The sequence below is a fragment of the Lepidochelys kempii genome, chromosome 13 (genome assembly GCF_965140285.1).
Source record: "Lepidochelys kempii isolate rLepKem1 chromosome 13, rLepKem1.hap1, whole genome shotgun sequence".
Classification (NCBI taxonomy): domain Eukaryota; kingdom Metazoa; phylum Chordata; order Testudines; family Cheloniidae; genus Lepidochelys; species Lepidochelys kempii.
Window position 1 is genome coordinate 28,554,492 of NC_136392.1, and position 14,848 is coordinate 28,569,339.

Consider the following 14,848-nt stretch of genomic DNA (forward strand, 5'->3'; position numbering starts at 1 on the left):
TGTGTTTGCTGGGGTATAAATTACTTGGATGCCCTGCATATTGTACTGCTGTGTTACAAAACAGGTGCAAAAAGCACTGATGCACCCCCATTTGTGGATGGTGCAGTCATCCTGGTAAATGTAGCCAGTTGGAAAGGAGTTCTGGTCTGCAGATTCAAACCACTGGCATGCTAAGCTTATGCAGACAGAAAGGCGGTTCCATATTCTAACCATCCCAGCCACTGTTTACTTCCAACAAAGTTACCCCATGATGGAGGACTGCAGTTATTGATAAGTAGGCTACTTCTAAAAAACAAACAAACGATATATTATATATTCCCCTCCACAGATCCACACTCACCTTCCAGCCACTGCTGCCTTCCTGAGCCACAGTACCCAAACAGGAGGCAGGTGTTTACACTGAGGCACATGACCCCAAGCTAGTTTAACTGCTTTTTAATGGTTCCTGGTCCAAGCATCTCTGAAAGTGAGAATGTAACAGTTTCATGAAGGTGGTGGAGTTTTCAAGCACATTGTGAAATACAAACTAGGCAGTTAACCAGCTTAAAGAGTAAAGGCTGGGCCATTGGTGTCGGAAGGTCAACAGCTCTCCCAGGTAAAGTAATCTGAACTGCAAACACAGCGGGTGGTAGGAGCTCATAAGAATTTCTGGCTAAAATTTGCTACTTTTAATCATTACATTAAGAAGGACTTGATTTAAGTACGATGTTCTTTAAAACAAAGAAAAGACAATGGAGAGAAAACTTTCATCCAACTTGGGCAAAGCTGGAATGAAGACAGTTCTGCTATTTGAGGCAAATCCTGATATTAATTCTATTTTGTTCTGCAACTGGATACAGTATTCCTCTTTGCTTCCTGCCTAAACTGTTAGGTACTGTTGTGTGCTATGAAACAATTACTGTAGTTAACCCCAGAGTGGTGGGTGCAGAAGAGTTTCCTGGACAAGATTTTACACTCTTTAGGATCCTTTGGGATGAAAAGATGCTCTATAAAACAATCCTTATTGTTTGCTCCAACACCCACGCAACTCGTCTGTACAAAGCAGTTAATGCTGCCTGAACCTGCCATCATCTCAACACTAAAACTGGCAAACGGAGGGTGCTACATGTCCTGAATGTGTTAGTCTGTGTGTCAGAATAGCATGTGGCAGCCCCAGGCAGAAGCAGCTTTGGTACAAAGAGGTTCGGCTTGATCTAATATTGTTTGTTGAACTGATGCCTCTGCAACTCCCCCCCACACACACACACACAAATTGATTAACATTCAGTTGTGACAATGATCATGTTTCCACTGGAAGTGTTTGATACATACATAAAATACACCTTTACTGACTTTGTACTATCATTAGGTGTCTTCAGAATTATTACAATTATCAGGAGAAAGGTTACATTTACATAAACAAATCAATGGTTGTATTGTATTTGCCTTTGGATTATAAATAGGACTTAATGGATTTTAGCACAGCTAAGGAAGTTGCTTGAGGAGCAGATGGAAGTTACAGAAGGAAAAGTATTGCTGAGAGTGTGCTGCAACCACCTACCAATTTCTCCTAAACGCTCAGCACTCTGAAATATCTGAAGGCACAAGAACAAATTCCTTCTCAGGGCTAAGCACCTAAAATCCCCCTCTGAGCTCTTGCCTTGTAGTTAGCATGCATGGAACATTTCACAGCTGAAAATTAAATGGCCAAAATATTGAACCTTAAGATCTCAATTTTGTAATGGAAATGACAATTGACAATAAGGGTGCCATTGGGCACCTCAGTAATACCATTGTTTCTTCTTAGCTGGAAGCGGGTCCCTAACACAAAGTTAGTTATTTAACTGTCAGTGATAAATTAAAGATAATTTTTATTACAGCCATGATTTAGTCCCTATCAGTTTCTTCAAACCATATGCCAAGTCCAAAGCCATGCTGAGATACTGCATCTCAGTCTGCAATATCCTGTCCACTACATGCAACTTCCATGTCAAGAACACCAAACAAAGATGATAGTCTAAATAAGAGCGGTTTATAGTTAAAGCCAATGTGACAGCCTGAGACTTCTTCCCACACAAGTTCACATGAGTCAAACCTTACTAGATTCACCAGACCCAAGAGAAAAGAGCCAGAGATAACAAATCTAACATGAAAAATTATCACCAGCAAGAGCGATCTCGATCTCACAGAGTACCGGGATCAAGAACAAAGCAAGGTCCTGCAGGGCTACAGAAAGCCAGCCAGATAAAAGTGCATTCCAGTTTACCCTTCCTCATAACATAAAGGAAAAGAAAACTAATGACCCTGTAGGTCTCCCCACCAGGTTGTGCTAGAGGTGACAGCACTAGGCCTGCTTCTCTTTCCAAAAGTTTCTCCTCAGAGCTTCCCCTACCTTCATGAAGACAAACATTTTAGAGACTTAAAATTAATGTCATACTAAAAACCCCTTTAAACTGTTTCGCCCAAGTATTTCCAAAGCTTTTCTAACACACGAAGAGAGGACAAACCCTGCATCCATTGATTCAGCTCATCACAGGGCTCGAAAGACCCAAACCTTCTCTCTTCCCTTCTCCTGCTGTGTTGGAGTCCATGGGCCCTGTTGTGTTCTGATTGTTATGTAAAACAGGCCTGTTTCTCCTGGGGCCTGCTCAGAGCTCACTTGTAAACAGAGCCTGCTGAATGAATAGATGTTCAGTTTACAAAAGATCCTTTGCTTAAAGCAAATTTGCCTCTCAACACATGGCCAAACTCTCACACAATAAATTAACTATTTGGCAGCCGCCAAACCTTTGCTGGAGCCAAACCAATTAGGACTTTAATGTGATCCCAATTTCCTATTTCTGAGACAGGGTGGAACAGGGGAGAGGGAGAGAGGTGTGTGTAAAGTAAATCTCCTCTTAGTTTATAAATCTTTGCCAATCATCCCAGATAAACCTGTCATCCACAGCTCTAAGATCTGCATCACACTAACCTTCTCTAATGGAGGGCTATGGGAAATCGCACATGGTATTCAGTGTGTCTGACTTCCAACATGTGTATTTCATACTTTGGCAATTCAATCATTTAAAAAATATTTACTGAGCTTTGTCTTTAATTAGAAAAACATGTCCACAGATAAGACAAGCTTAGCACAAGTTATTGTTTCTGAGCTAGAAATGTCAGACACTGGAGTGATGTCACAAGATAAACCCAGCCACCTGCCTGAGTATGGCCCATCAGGGAGCCAACCACCTTGAACACTTTTTCCCCTCCCTAACAAAAACCCTATAGAGTCCCGAATATCCAACAGTTTCTTGGTCCCCAACAAAGCTATGGATAAGGGGGAGGGAAGACCCTGGCTGCAGACCTGAAAGGCTGTTGGCCGGGTTCCTTGAACAGAGGAGCCAGGACAGTGGTGGAAATCCTGGGAGGCATTGGGCTCCATGGTGTTTTAGCATTCAGCTAAAGCACCCCACACCCTGGCTCTTGGGCTCCTCACACATGTGAGTGTGCACACGCATGCACACACGCACACGCACACACACACACACATTTACTCAGACATCGTTTTATTGAAACTCCCTATATCTGGAGCCACGACTGCTTTAGATAACAAGAAGTTCTAGATAAGCGTTCCGGAAAATCTAGTTTGCAGCGTAACCACAGAGACTACTGAAGATTTGGTACAAAGAAACAGCCACTGGAGTACATTCTCATTGCCAGGCCCACGTAACCTTCATTAGCTCCAAGGAGGTCTGGCCTCAGGGAAAGGAGAGCCCACATGGCTTTTAAGCATCTCTGTCTTTGAACAGCATCTAATCAAGATGCTGATATCTCTGTGGAATTTTGGCAACAAGAGTCAGTGAGCTTGGAGTCCCAAATCTAGGAAATATGTATTGTTTCTTAAGTTATGTCTTAATACTAGATAACATAAGATAAATGGGTCACTGAACATCTTAAGAAATAGGGTAAGGGCAGGCATTGCGCTCACTGCTGTTGGAACGAGTTCTATGGAAAACCCACAGCTTCTCCAAGGTTGCAATGCAGGAATCCAGCATTTTGTATCTGACAGGCCTGCGTACGAGCATGGTGCAGTGGTAGAGCCTGGGCTCAGACCCTGGAAGGTGGGACTGGAGTTCTGTAAGCTCAGTGCGCTAGCCACGCCTCACCCTTAGTCTTGCAGCAGCTCTGCCCCTGAAAATTATACAGCCTGCTCTGAGCTTGGCGAGAGGGGGGCTCGGGGCCCCTTTGGTAACTCCCTAAAGATCTGGCATGGGGAGGAAGGCCAGCTGGCAATGCCCAGAAGATGACCTAAGGAGAGAAAAAGCCACCAGTTGCCTCCCAAGACTCCTGTAAAGTGTCCACTGTTCAGTGAGGTGCTCTATAAATACTTGTCATTACTATCACGATGGAGGGATGCTGTTATAGCAGCAATAGGAATAGCAATAAATGCTTCATGTGGCTCATTACAGGGAATCACATGGTGTGGGGAGCAAAGGCTCTCCCAACGGCACTTTCTTCACAGGACCACTCTCCTTCCCATCACAAGAGTTTCAGAGCCCTGAGATCAGTCTCTTCCCCCACCTCAACAACCAGGAGGCCCCACAGCAGAGATGGCAACAGTTTGGGCAGGGTGGGGGAGAGGAGAAGTAGGCTGCAAAAGGTGTCATGTTATGAAGTTGTCCATTGTCCATCTGGGAGCGTAGATCATCCCAGCATGTCCTGCTCAGCATCCCAGGCCCTGCAACTGCTGTCCATGGGGGACAGCGGGGTGAGATCCACCACAAGATCTGCACCTAGCCGTTACAGTAATGAGTGCATTAGAAATGGCTGGGCAAACACATACAAGAGCTACATTGGCCCCAGGTGATATATTTGGAGGCATTTGCTATTACAACAGAGTCCCCAGATACCAGACGGAGAAAGGGAGACATTAGAGAAAGCAGAACTAGCCCTTTATTGTGGTTTTTTATTGATTTACTTTAACAAAGACTAGCTTAGATGGTCTTTAAAAGCGGCAGCAGTGTTCATCTACAGCACTGTTTTAAATTAATGGAACATCAGGTACATACCTGCTTTAGACAGTTCCTTCTGAGATGATCCACAGAAAAATGGCTAATATCAACATTTTAAATTGCCAGCTAGTTCTGAAACCTGGCACCATCCCAATTAGATGATTTTTTGGGTGGAATGAGATGTTTCAAACAGTGTTACTATGTCACTGTTCAGTTTCAGTCATGCCAGTAGCACACGGTTTAAAGCATCCTTACAACCAGAAGGGTGAGGGCTATTTTTAAATGAAGTCTCAAATTTTCCAGAATTCTGTACATTCAAGGGAAAAGCTAGACTCTGAGCCCTAAAAGGATGCAGGGTTCTCTGCCCACTGATCTCGTGTCTCTGCTTATAACTTAAAGGCTGATTTATAGAACAAAGTTCAGCTGAAGGACGACTCATTACTTGCAAAAAGAAAAGGAAGACTTGTGGCACCTTAGAGACTAACCAGTTTATTTGAGCATAAGTTTTCGTGAGCTACACAAAAGCTTATGCTCAAATAAATCTGTTAGTCTCTAAGGTGCCCCAAGTCATCCTTTTCTTTTTGCAGATACAGGCTAACACGGCTGCTACTCTGAAACCTGTCATTACTTGTAGCAGTTCGTGCTTCTCTTTCCAGAAGGATGGGCTTTTTGTTGGGGGAAAGGAAGGGGAATTTTAGCACTAATGAAAGGTGCAGGCATTACAACCCTGGAGACTAAAGTTTATTGAGACAACATAATAGACATCAGATGGTAATCTTCCCTGTTGAATTAGACAGGCTTCAGGTGTGGGGAAGAGAAGACAGACATAGGGACAATTTTCTGCCACAGACTTTCTTTCATTGATACTCTCCACAGGAGGCAAGGAGAAGCCTTGGAAAAATAGTTTCAAACGGCCTGGAAGAGTTTCAGGTGAATCAATTATCTGGGCTAAGGCACTGAATCCATAACTTCCCGTACCAGAGGACTTGTGGTGCCTGATTCCCTTCTCACTTACATCAGTTTTATGCCATGCTAACGCCACAGATGGACTCATTCCTGATTTACACCAGTAGAAGTGAAAGCAGAGCAGGCCTTTTTTTAAAAAAAAAAAAAAAAAATTAGAGGCACAGCGTAAAAATTGAGCTAGTTGTGAGATTTTGTTAATTTATGATGAAATTCTTAATAATGGTCTCAAGTTCGGTGACTTTTCATTTCAACATTGCTCTGAAGCAAATCGATTCATGAGTTCTACCTCACGCACGTGCTGTTTTCCATCCAGTGCTCGGAAAAGTCGCACACCATATTCAAGAAAATGCTTCTCTTGTTCAGCCAGTTCAAAAGATTCAGGGCCCACTTCTGATCTTACCTACTCTGGTGTAAAGGAAGAGTAACTCTACTAAAGCCATTGAATTTACCCCAGGATAAAAGCAAAGTCAAGTCCCTAAAGGATCAGTTTTAATTTTTGTGCATCAGAGCTGTCCCCATTATCATACCAGAAAGAGATATATGCAAGTGAGGTATGCTAGTATCTATTTTAAAGTAATCTGGAATATTCCCAATTTCAAACACCCATGGTCACCTGCATTCCCACTTCTATTCTGAGCCATCAGCTTCATACAGAACATTTAAGGATTCCTCCACAGTACTTTATCAATGCAGCCAGTAAATTTGTTCATTAATGTAATGAAAACATTAGCCAAATAGCCAAGTCAATGTATATATTTGGCATTACTGACATTATATGCCCACTCCTGCTGACTTGCTTCTTCTAAATATCAAAGACAAAATGTAAACATGTCCTCGGACAGACACTACGCTTCACTGTGCGGTAAATGTTGGCCTCAAGCTCCTTAGTGTTCAGCTGCTGCCCATATGGTTAACAATAACTGGCACTCACACCATTTTTTTGCCTGCTCTTTATCTACTTACATGGCCTCCATCATCATAATATCTGAGCACCTCACAAACATTGGTACTTTTATCCTAACAGAACCCCTGAGATGTAGGGGAGCATTCCTCTGCCTATTTTAGGGATGAGGAATCAAGGCACAAAGAGGCAAAGGGTATGTCCAAACAGCAGTCCAGAGATTTAACTGCAGCTTGCGTAGACATAGCTGAGTTAGGTTTGATCATCTAGAACAGGGATCGGCAACCTATGGCACGTGTGCCAAAGATGGCATGCAAGCCGATTTTTTAATGGCACGCTGCTGCCTGCCAGGCCGGCAGCACGCTGAGCAGGGCTGGCGGCCGGGACACCCCCCCCCCCCCCCGCCCACGGGGGCAGGGTGAAGAAGCTTGGTTCTGCCAGCTGTGCTGCAGGGCACGCAAGTTCCCCCTCCCCCGCCTCTTCCCCCAGAGTGCTGGGGTCCTGCCCCTCTTCTTCTCCCTCCCTGCCGCCCATCAGCTGATGGCCCTTGCGAGGGAGGGGAAGAAGCAGAGCCGCAGGGTGCTCGCTGCTCCAGGGAGGAGGCGGAGAAGAGGTGGGGACAGGGCCTTGGGGATGGGGGGTGGAATCAGGACATATCCCATATCCCCTCCAGCCCCCTGCCGTGAGCCGCTCTGGGCAGGGGGCTGGGAGCACCCCCATGACCCTAGCTCACACCCCCAGCCCTCTGCCCTGACCCCTGCACCCCCCCCCACACACACACCCAGCCCTCTGCCCTGAACCCTGCACCCCCTCACACAAACCCAGCCTCCTGCCCTGACTCCAGCACCCCCCAACCCCAGCCCTGACTCCAGCACCCCCCACACATACCCAGCCCCCCCACACCCCATGCCCGGACTCTTGCACTCCCCACATTCCCACCCCCACCCCTCGCACCAAATGGGAGCTCCTGCACCACCCCCACCCCCACATTCCCACCTGCACCCCTCGCACCAAATGGTAGCTGTCCAGGTAAGCACTCCACATCCAAACTCCTGCCCCAACCCTGAGCCTCTTCCCTCATTCTAGCTCCTGGCTAGACCCTACACCCCAACCCCCAGCCTGCTCCTTCACCCCCAGCCCTGTGCTCAGTGCACTCCCACCCTCAGCTCAGTGCAGAGAGAGAGGAAGAGAATGGGCTAGAACCAGGGAGAAGGTAGGTACCCACTCTATGTGGGCAGGGCCGGGATCCCAGACCAGCAGCGGGCTAAGCGGGGCCGGCAGCCGGGACCCGGCGGATGGAACCCCAGACTGGCAGTGGGCTGAACCTCTCAGCCCTCTGCCAGTCTGGGGTCCCGGCAGCAGGCCCCACTCAGCCTGCTGCCAGTCTGGGGTTCTGGCTGCCTGCCCCTTGCCAGTTGGGGTCCCGGCCGCAGGCTCCGCTCAGCCTGCTGCCAGCCTAGGTGAATGGAACCCCAGGCCGGCAACGGGCTGAGGGGGCCAGCGGCAAAAGATCAGCATTTTAATTTAATTGTAAATGAGGCTTCTTAAACATTTTGAAAACCTTGTTTACTTTACATACGACAATAGTTTAGTTATATAATCTATAGACTTATGGAGAGAGACCTTCTAAAAAACGTTAAAATGTATGACTGGCGCGCGAAACCTTAAATTAAAGTGAATAAATAAAGACTCGGCACACCACTTCTGACAGGTTGCCGACCCCTGATGTAGAATATCATTGCTAGTTCTAGTAACAACAGCAGTGTAGCAGCGACAGCAGCATGGGCTAACCTCCTGAGTACAACCCTGCCCAGGATACTGGGTACAAACTTGAATGGCTGCTGGCCATGCTACCACTGGTTGTGCTGCTGCAACTTTACTGCTCTTGTTACTAGAACTAGCTTTGATCTCCTGATTGCAGTGTCGCCGAGACTACCCAAAAGGCCCTGATCTAGTCAAGCATTTAAGCATGCACCCATTGACTTCAACATGGCTACTCTCAGGCTTGAAGTTACATATATGCTTCAATGCTTTGCTGAATCAAAACCTGATTTCAATGGGCATTAGGTGTCTATATACCTTTGAGGATCCAAGTCTAAGTGACTTACCAAGGTCACACAGAAAATTTGTAGCAGAGGCAGGAGTTGAACATGGTCTCCAGAGTCCCACTCTAGTGCATTAACCACAGGACTATCCTTCCTCCCCCCTTGAATGGCTTTTCTGAGTAGGGTATTAAGAGATTGTCTTTTCACCTCGTGCTTGGTCCTGCACCAATATGCATTCTTGTCAATGCCTGCACCACTGATTGCAAAGTCATTCTGCGCCACAAACAGGTCACCATGGGACTTTTTGCAAGTTATTTTTGCAAGACACATCCAAGCTGAAGAACACTCTTGCATAGCCTGCGAATGTGAGACATGTAATTACATGATCTAACTCATGTTATTATAATATGACCGCTCTACTAGAGTTTACTTCTCTCAGCAGCCACCTGGGCAATATGGTGTTTTGAGTGTGCAGGGTTTGACACAAAAATATTTTTAACTGGGTTGATTGCATAATATCCTCACTCCCACCACATCCCAGTACATTTTTCCACCACCCCACAAGGATTTATCCATCATCTGTAGTTTCCTTCATTTGGTAATTTCTTCAGTAACCAGGCATGTAGCTTTTCTGGCTGTTTCTACATTACTGCTGGCATCTGTCTTTAGACAGATTCCCTTTCAAGCCAGCACATTTCAATTTAAAATGCTCTCTCATTTTCTTTGAACTTCAGGATGCACTTTCACTGGTTGCCTTGCTTCATTGAACTCAACTTGTCAACACAGACACACTCAGGATACAGTTTAACTGATCTTAGCGAACACCCATCCTATTCCACAGTTACACAAAGGCATCACAATGTGATCTCTCTCTCTTCCTGCATTGTACAACTCAGCCCACTGTTGCTTGAAATCAATTCTGAACACACAAGTTTATCCATAAATTAACAAAGTGCTGCACACATAAGAAAAGATGAGAAGAATGAACAGAAGAATATAGCTATTACTGCTATATACACACACTAACCATCTATCCACTCCCTGGCAGCAGTAATGTACTTCCCTGCAGCCCTGCCAACTTTACAGCTTTCAAAGAAAAGGACTGCAACTCTTCCTAGAAGGAGACCTCCTGTTTCGGTAAAGCTAGTTAAAACGGAGCCCAAGTTAATCACCTTCTTATCCCCAATGGAGCACTCTGTAGGCTGCTATATAGCAACACTGGAGTGTTCCGTTACACACAATTCTGTTTCTAGTTCATCTGGCTGTTTGTCTGATAGGAAGGACACATGTAAACATGACAGTTAGTAGGTTTCCTAGGATTTTGCAGTGAAGAACCATTACTGTCAGAAAGCAAAACAAAGACTCCTACATTCTGACCTTCCAGTCTGATCTGCAATCCAGTTCTATTCTTTCTGTTCAATTCATTTTACACAGATATACGGTTGCTTTACCAGCCCAGAGAGACTTGAAACACATTTGTGCTCTACAACAGAGAATACTTTGTCATGGAGTATTTACAAACTATAGAACAATACAGAGTTAAAGCAAACACCCTGAACAGCTTAAGATCAAGTAGTTTCAGGTTTTAACCTTCCCTCTAAACTCATGCAGTGTAATGAAGATGAGTGGGCTAGTAGAGATAGGTGCAGTCTAGTGATCCCAGTACAGGACACTACTCTGATACTGACTTCCTCTGCAGCCAGGCACTGATGACAACCTTTGCCTCTATTTCCCCATCTGTGAAAAGGAAAGGATTTAATATGGGGATATACCTATCTCATAGAACTGGAAGGGACCTTGAAAGGTCATTGAGTCCAGTCCCCTGCCTTCACAGCAGGACCAAGTACTGTCCCTTATATTTGCCCCAGATGCCTACATGGCCCCCTCAAGGACTAAACTCACAACCCTGGGTTTAGCAGGCCAATACTCAAACCACTGAGCTATCCCTCCCCGCCCCAAGTAATTCACAAGAGGGTTGTAAAGGATTAGTTAATACTCACTGAGTTTTGAAAATGGGAAGTACTTCATAAGGGGCTTGCATACACTAGAAAGTTTTGCCACTTTACCTATACTAGTATAGTTAAAGCAGTACAACAGTACTAGTATGGACAGAGTTATACCAGTGTAAAAGTGTTTATATCAGTATAGCTTATTTTGGTTCAGAAATGGAATAAGCTACACTAATATATGGCACCCCACACGTAGACACTCTTATTCTGGAATAAGAGTGTCCACATGGGGAGTTATTCCAGTAAAGCTATATCAGCTTAACTATACTGGTATAATGGTCAAAAAAATCACCCTCCCAACCAACATAATTATAGTGGTACTTTTCTAGTCTAGACAGCCCTAAGCATTTGACAGCTTCATTCACACACGGACACTTGTTTAGTCATATTATTTTTTAAATGAAGTTAATATGACATTGCACAATTTCTTGAAGTAACAGATCTACTTGAATTGCAGAAAAACTTACATTTGTTATGAAAACAATTTCCCAGACACAAATTGTACAATCCTCAGGTATCCATAAAACATTTCCCTTCAAAAAGAACTGAAAAGGTTTTGCTCAAAATTAAGAACACACTTTTGTAAATGCCAAAGGCAAGTAGGGAGAACCAAGCTTTTTAAGATGAACGGGCCCAATCCTGCACCCAATTCCTTCTGGGTGAACCCACATGTCTACAAAAGAGCCTCACTTAAGGCAATAACTCCACAGGCATGTAATGGTCTCCTGCACCTGCCCAATAGTTAGACTGAACCCAGAATGATTAGCATGTTATCTTAACAACATTCGAAATAATCATTGTCTCACAAGGGGTAAAATATACTCCAGTGCAAAATGCCAGCACACAGCCTATATAACAATTAAACCCTTGCACTTGCTCCTCGCTGCCCAGAGGTGAATTTTACCCTATGGGCCCAGTCCTGCTCTCACTGAAGTAAACAGAAATCTTGCCATTGACTTCAATGGGAGCAAGAACTGGCCCCAAAAATCCTGGGATATCTGAGCTGCAGACTTCCTTTCTCCAGGCCAGACTAACCGTCATCGATTGCAACCACCACAACAAAAAGAGGCCCATTCCAAACCCGCACTCGCTCCCTCAGATCTCTCTCAAAAATGCTGCTTTGGAGATGAACATTTTTCATGTTAGTCTGAGCCAAGAAGCAATTTCTTTTAAAGTTTCCACAAAGCTGAACACACTATTTGAAGTTTTTGGTGTTGTTTTTTTAAAATACCCTTTGAAGGAAAAAAATTAAAACTTTGGGGCTTTCAAGTTTTCCACAGATTTAACCTGCAATAAGGGCAATAGAATTCAATATTTTTGAAGAGATTTGGTGCACAAATAGAAGTTAGAGGAGATCAATGACAGAACAGAAGAACACTGGCCAGGGTGAGGGAGAAAGTGGGTTTGGACATCTGGAGGGGAAGTGGCAGAGATGCTTAGCAAAAGCATTCACAGCTGCCACCACCCAGTTTCCAATACACCTTGATCACACCTAATGCTAAGGTACATTGACTCCAGAGTAACGGTGTGTCCCCCACCCCACATCCATCACATCTTGGGCTGCCCGGCCTGCTCAAGCTTGAGACCAATATCTACTCCCATAACACAATCTCCCAGACCCTGTTGAAGCAGGCAGCCCTGCAGCAAATGCACTTCCTTCCCCATCTCCCTACAAAAATAAACAAACTGTGAATGCAGTCAGGAGTAACATTAATTTACACACTCATTTTCAGCTGCCATTCCTTCTCGTCAAAGCAAGCACCAGCTACCCAGCCAGTGTGGTTATCAAGGGCAACCCAGGGGGGCTGACACTAAACCAGCCCAAGGAGAGAAAGAATCTAGATCGCCCTTCCCACCATGGAGAACTGTACATTGGAAGCAGCCCTTAAAGCTCTGCACCAACAGCAGCTCATTCCCTAGAAACCCCCGAGGTACAGAGAGGGCAGGCATTTACTAGATCGTTCTTAAACATCAATTCACTGCTCCAGATCCCAGTGGAAGGGGCAGGGGCAAGAAGTGGGCCCGGGGTAGGCAAGACAGGGGGATGGGGATCAGAAGTGATGAGGGGAATAGGGGACAGGCAGGAGATGGGAACCCAGAGGGAAGGGGAATGCTGGTGAGGAGCACAGGGAAGGTGGTGGGGATGGAACACGGAATGGGGATGCGGTGAGGGATCAGGGGAAGGGAGGCGGAGCATGAAAAGAAATAGGTGGGGTGAGGGCACAAGGATCCAGGATAAGGGTTCAGAGAGATCAGGAATGGGAAAATGTTGTGAGGGGCTCGAGACCCTGGGGACAGGACTTGGCTAGGGGATGGGTGAGGGGCTCAGAGCAGGATATGGCTAGGGGATGGGTGAGGTGCTCAGGGATCGGGGACATGGGGGCAGGGCGGGGGATGGGTGAGGGGCTCAGGGATCAGAGCCCTGGGGGCAGGATATGGCATAGGGATGGGTGAGGGGGGCTCAGGGATCAGGGCCAGGATATGGCATGGGTGAGGGGCTCATGGATCGCGACCCTGGGGGCAGGATATGGCTAGGGGATGGGTGAGGGGGGAGATCAGCGATCGGGGCCAGGATATGGCGAGGAGATGGGTGAGGGGTCAGGGATCGGGACCCTGTGGACAGGATATGGCTAGGGGATGGGGATGGGGGGCTCAGCGATTGGGGCCAGGATATGGCGAGGGGATGGGTGAGGGGGGCAGGGATCGGAGCCAGGATATGGCGAGGGGATGGGTGAGGGGGGCAGGGATCGGGGCCAGGATATGGCGAGGGGATGGGTGAGGGAGGCAGGGATCGGGGCCAGGATATGGCTAGGGGATGGGTGAGGGGGGCAGGGATCGGGGCCAGGATATGGCTAGGGGATGGGTGAGGGGGGCAGGGATCGGGGCCAGGATATGGCGAGGGGGGCAGGGATCGGAGCCAGGATATGGCGAGGGGATGGGTGAGGGGGGCAGGGATCGGGGCCAGGATATGGCGAGGGGATGGGTGAGGGGGGCAGGGATCGGAGCCAGGATATGGCGAGGGGATGGGTGAGGGGGGCAGGGATCGGGGCCAGGATATGGCGAGGGGGGCAGGGATCGGAGCCAGGATATGGCGAGGGGATGGGTGAGGGGGGCAGGGATCGGGGCCAGGATATGGCGAGGGGATGGGTGAGGGGGGCAGGGATCGGGACCCGGGGGCAGGGATAGGAGCGAGGGGGTAGCGGTGGCAGAGGGGACAGGGGTGATGGGGACAGGGCGGCGGGACACGACCGCGAGGCGGGAGCGGGGGCCGGGGCGGCGGGAGCCGGAGGGGGTCGGGGGACGCTGGCAGGGAGGATGGCGGCCCCGGCCCCCGCCCTGCGCGGGAAGGCGGCTCTTACACTGGAAGGCTCCCGGGATCCCCACCATGGCCGGACCCTTCTTTGTTCCGGCTGCGAGGCGGGCGGCGCCGGACCGGGGACGGGACAGGACACTGGCGGCTACTACGGGCAGCCAGCGCCGCGCTCGACAGGCCCCGCGCAGGCCCCGCCCCTCCGAACCGGCCCCGCCCCTGGAGCCCCGCGCCCCGCCCCCCGATCGGCGCGCTTACGTCAGCGCGCACGGAGCGAGACTCGTTTCCCCTCTTCGCGAGCCCTGATTGGGCCGCGTGGGGGAGCCGTTTGGCGGTGGAGGGGACTGGGGGCTGAGGGTTCGTTGGGGCTGTTGGGGGCTGGGAGGATCTGGGGATGCTCAGGGGGTGGGAGGGATGCAGGGGGCAGGGGGATGCTGGAGGACTCGGGGGTGGGAGGGGCTGGGAGGATCTGGGGATGCTCAGGGGGAGGGAGGGATGCAGGGGGCAGGGGGATGCTGGAGGGCTTGGGGGTGGGAGGGGCTGGGAGGATCTGGGGATGCTCAGGGGGCGGGAGGGATGCAGGGGGCAGGGGGATGCTGGAGGACTCGGGGGCGGGAGGGGCTGGGAGGATCTGGGGGTGCTCA

The 14,848-nt window shown here is 48.2% G+C and overlaps 1 protein-coding gene across 1 annotated transcript in view; it reads right to left on the reverse strand.

Moving 5' to 3' along the window:
* CBFA2T2 (CBFA2/RUNX1 partner transcriptional co-repressor 2) overlaps positions 1–14,402 on the reverse strand; it is a 97,472-nt gene extending 83,070 nt beyond the window's left edge. Inside the window, exon 1 of the mRNA XM_073309909.2 lies at positions 14,254–14,402. Coding sequence (XP_073166010.1) covers positions 14,254–14,281 — 28 coding nt within the window. The 5' untranslated portion in view covers positions 14,282–14,402. The remainder of the gene's footprint in view (positions 1–14,253) is intronic.
* Positions 14,403–14,848: the final 446 nt, after the last annotated feature.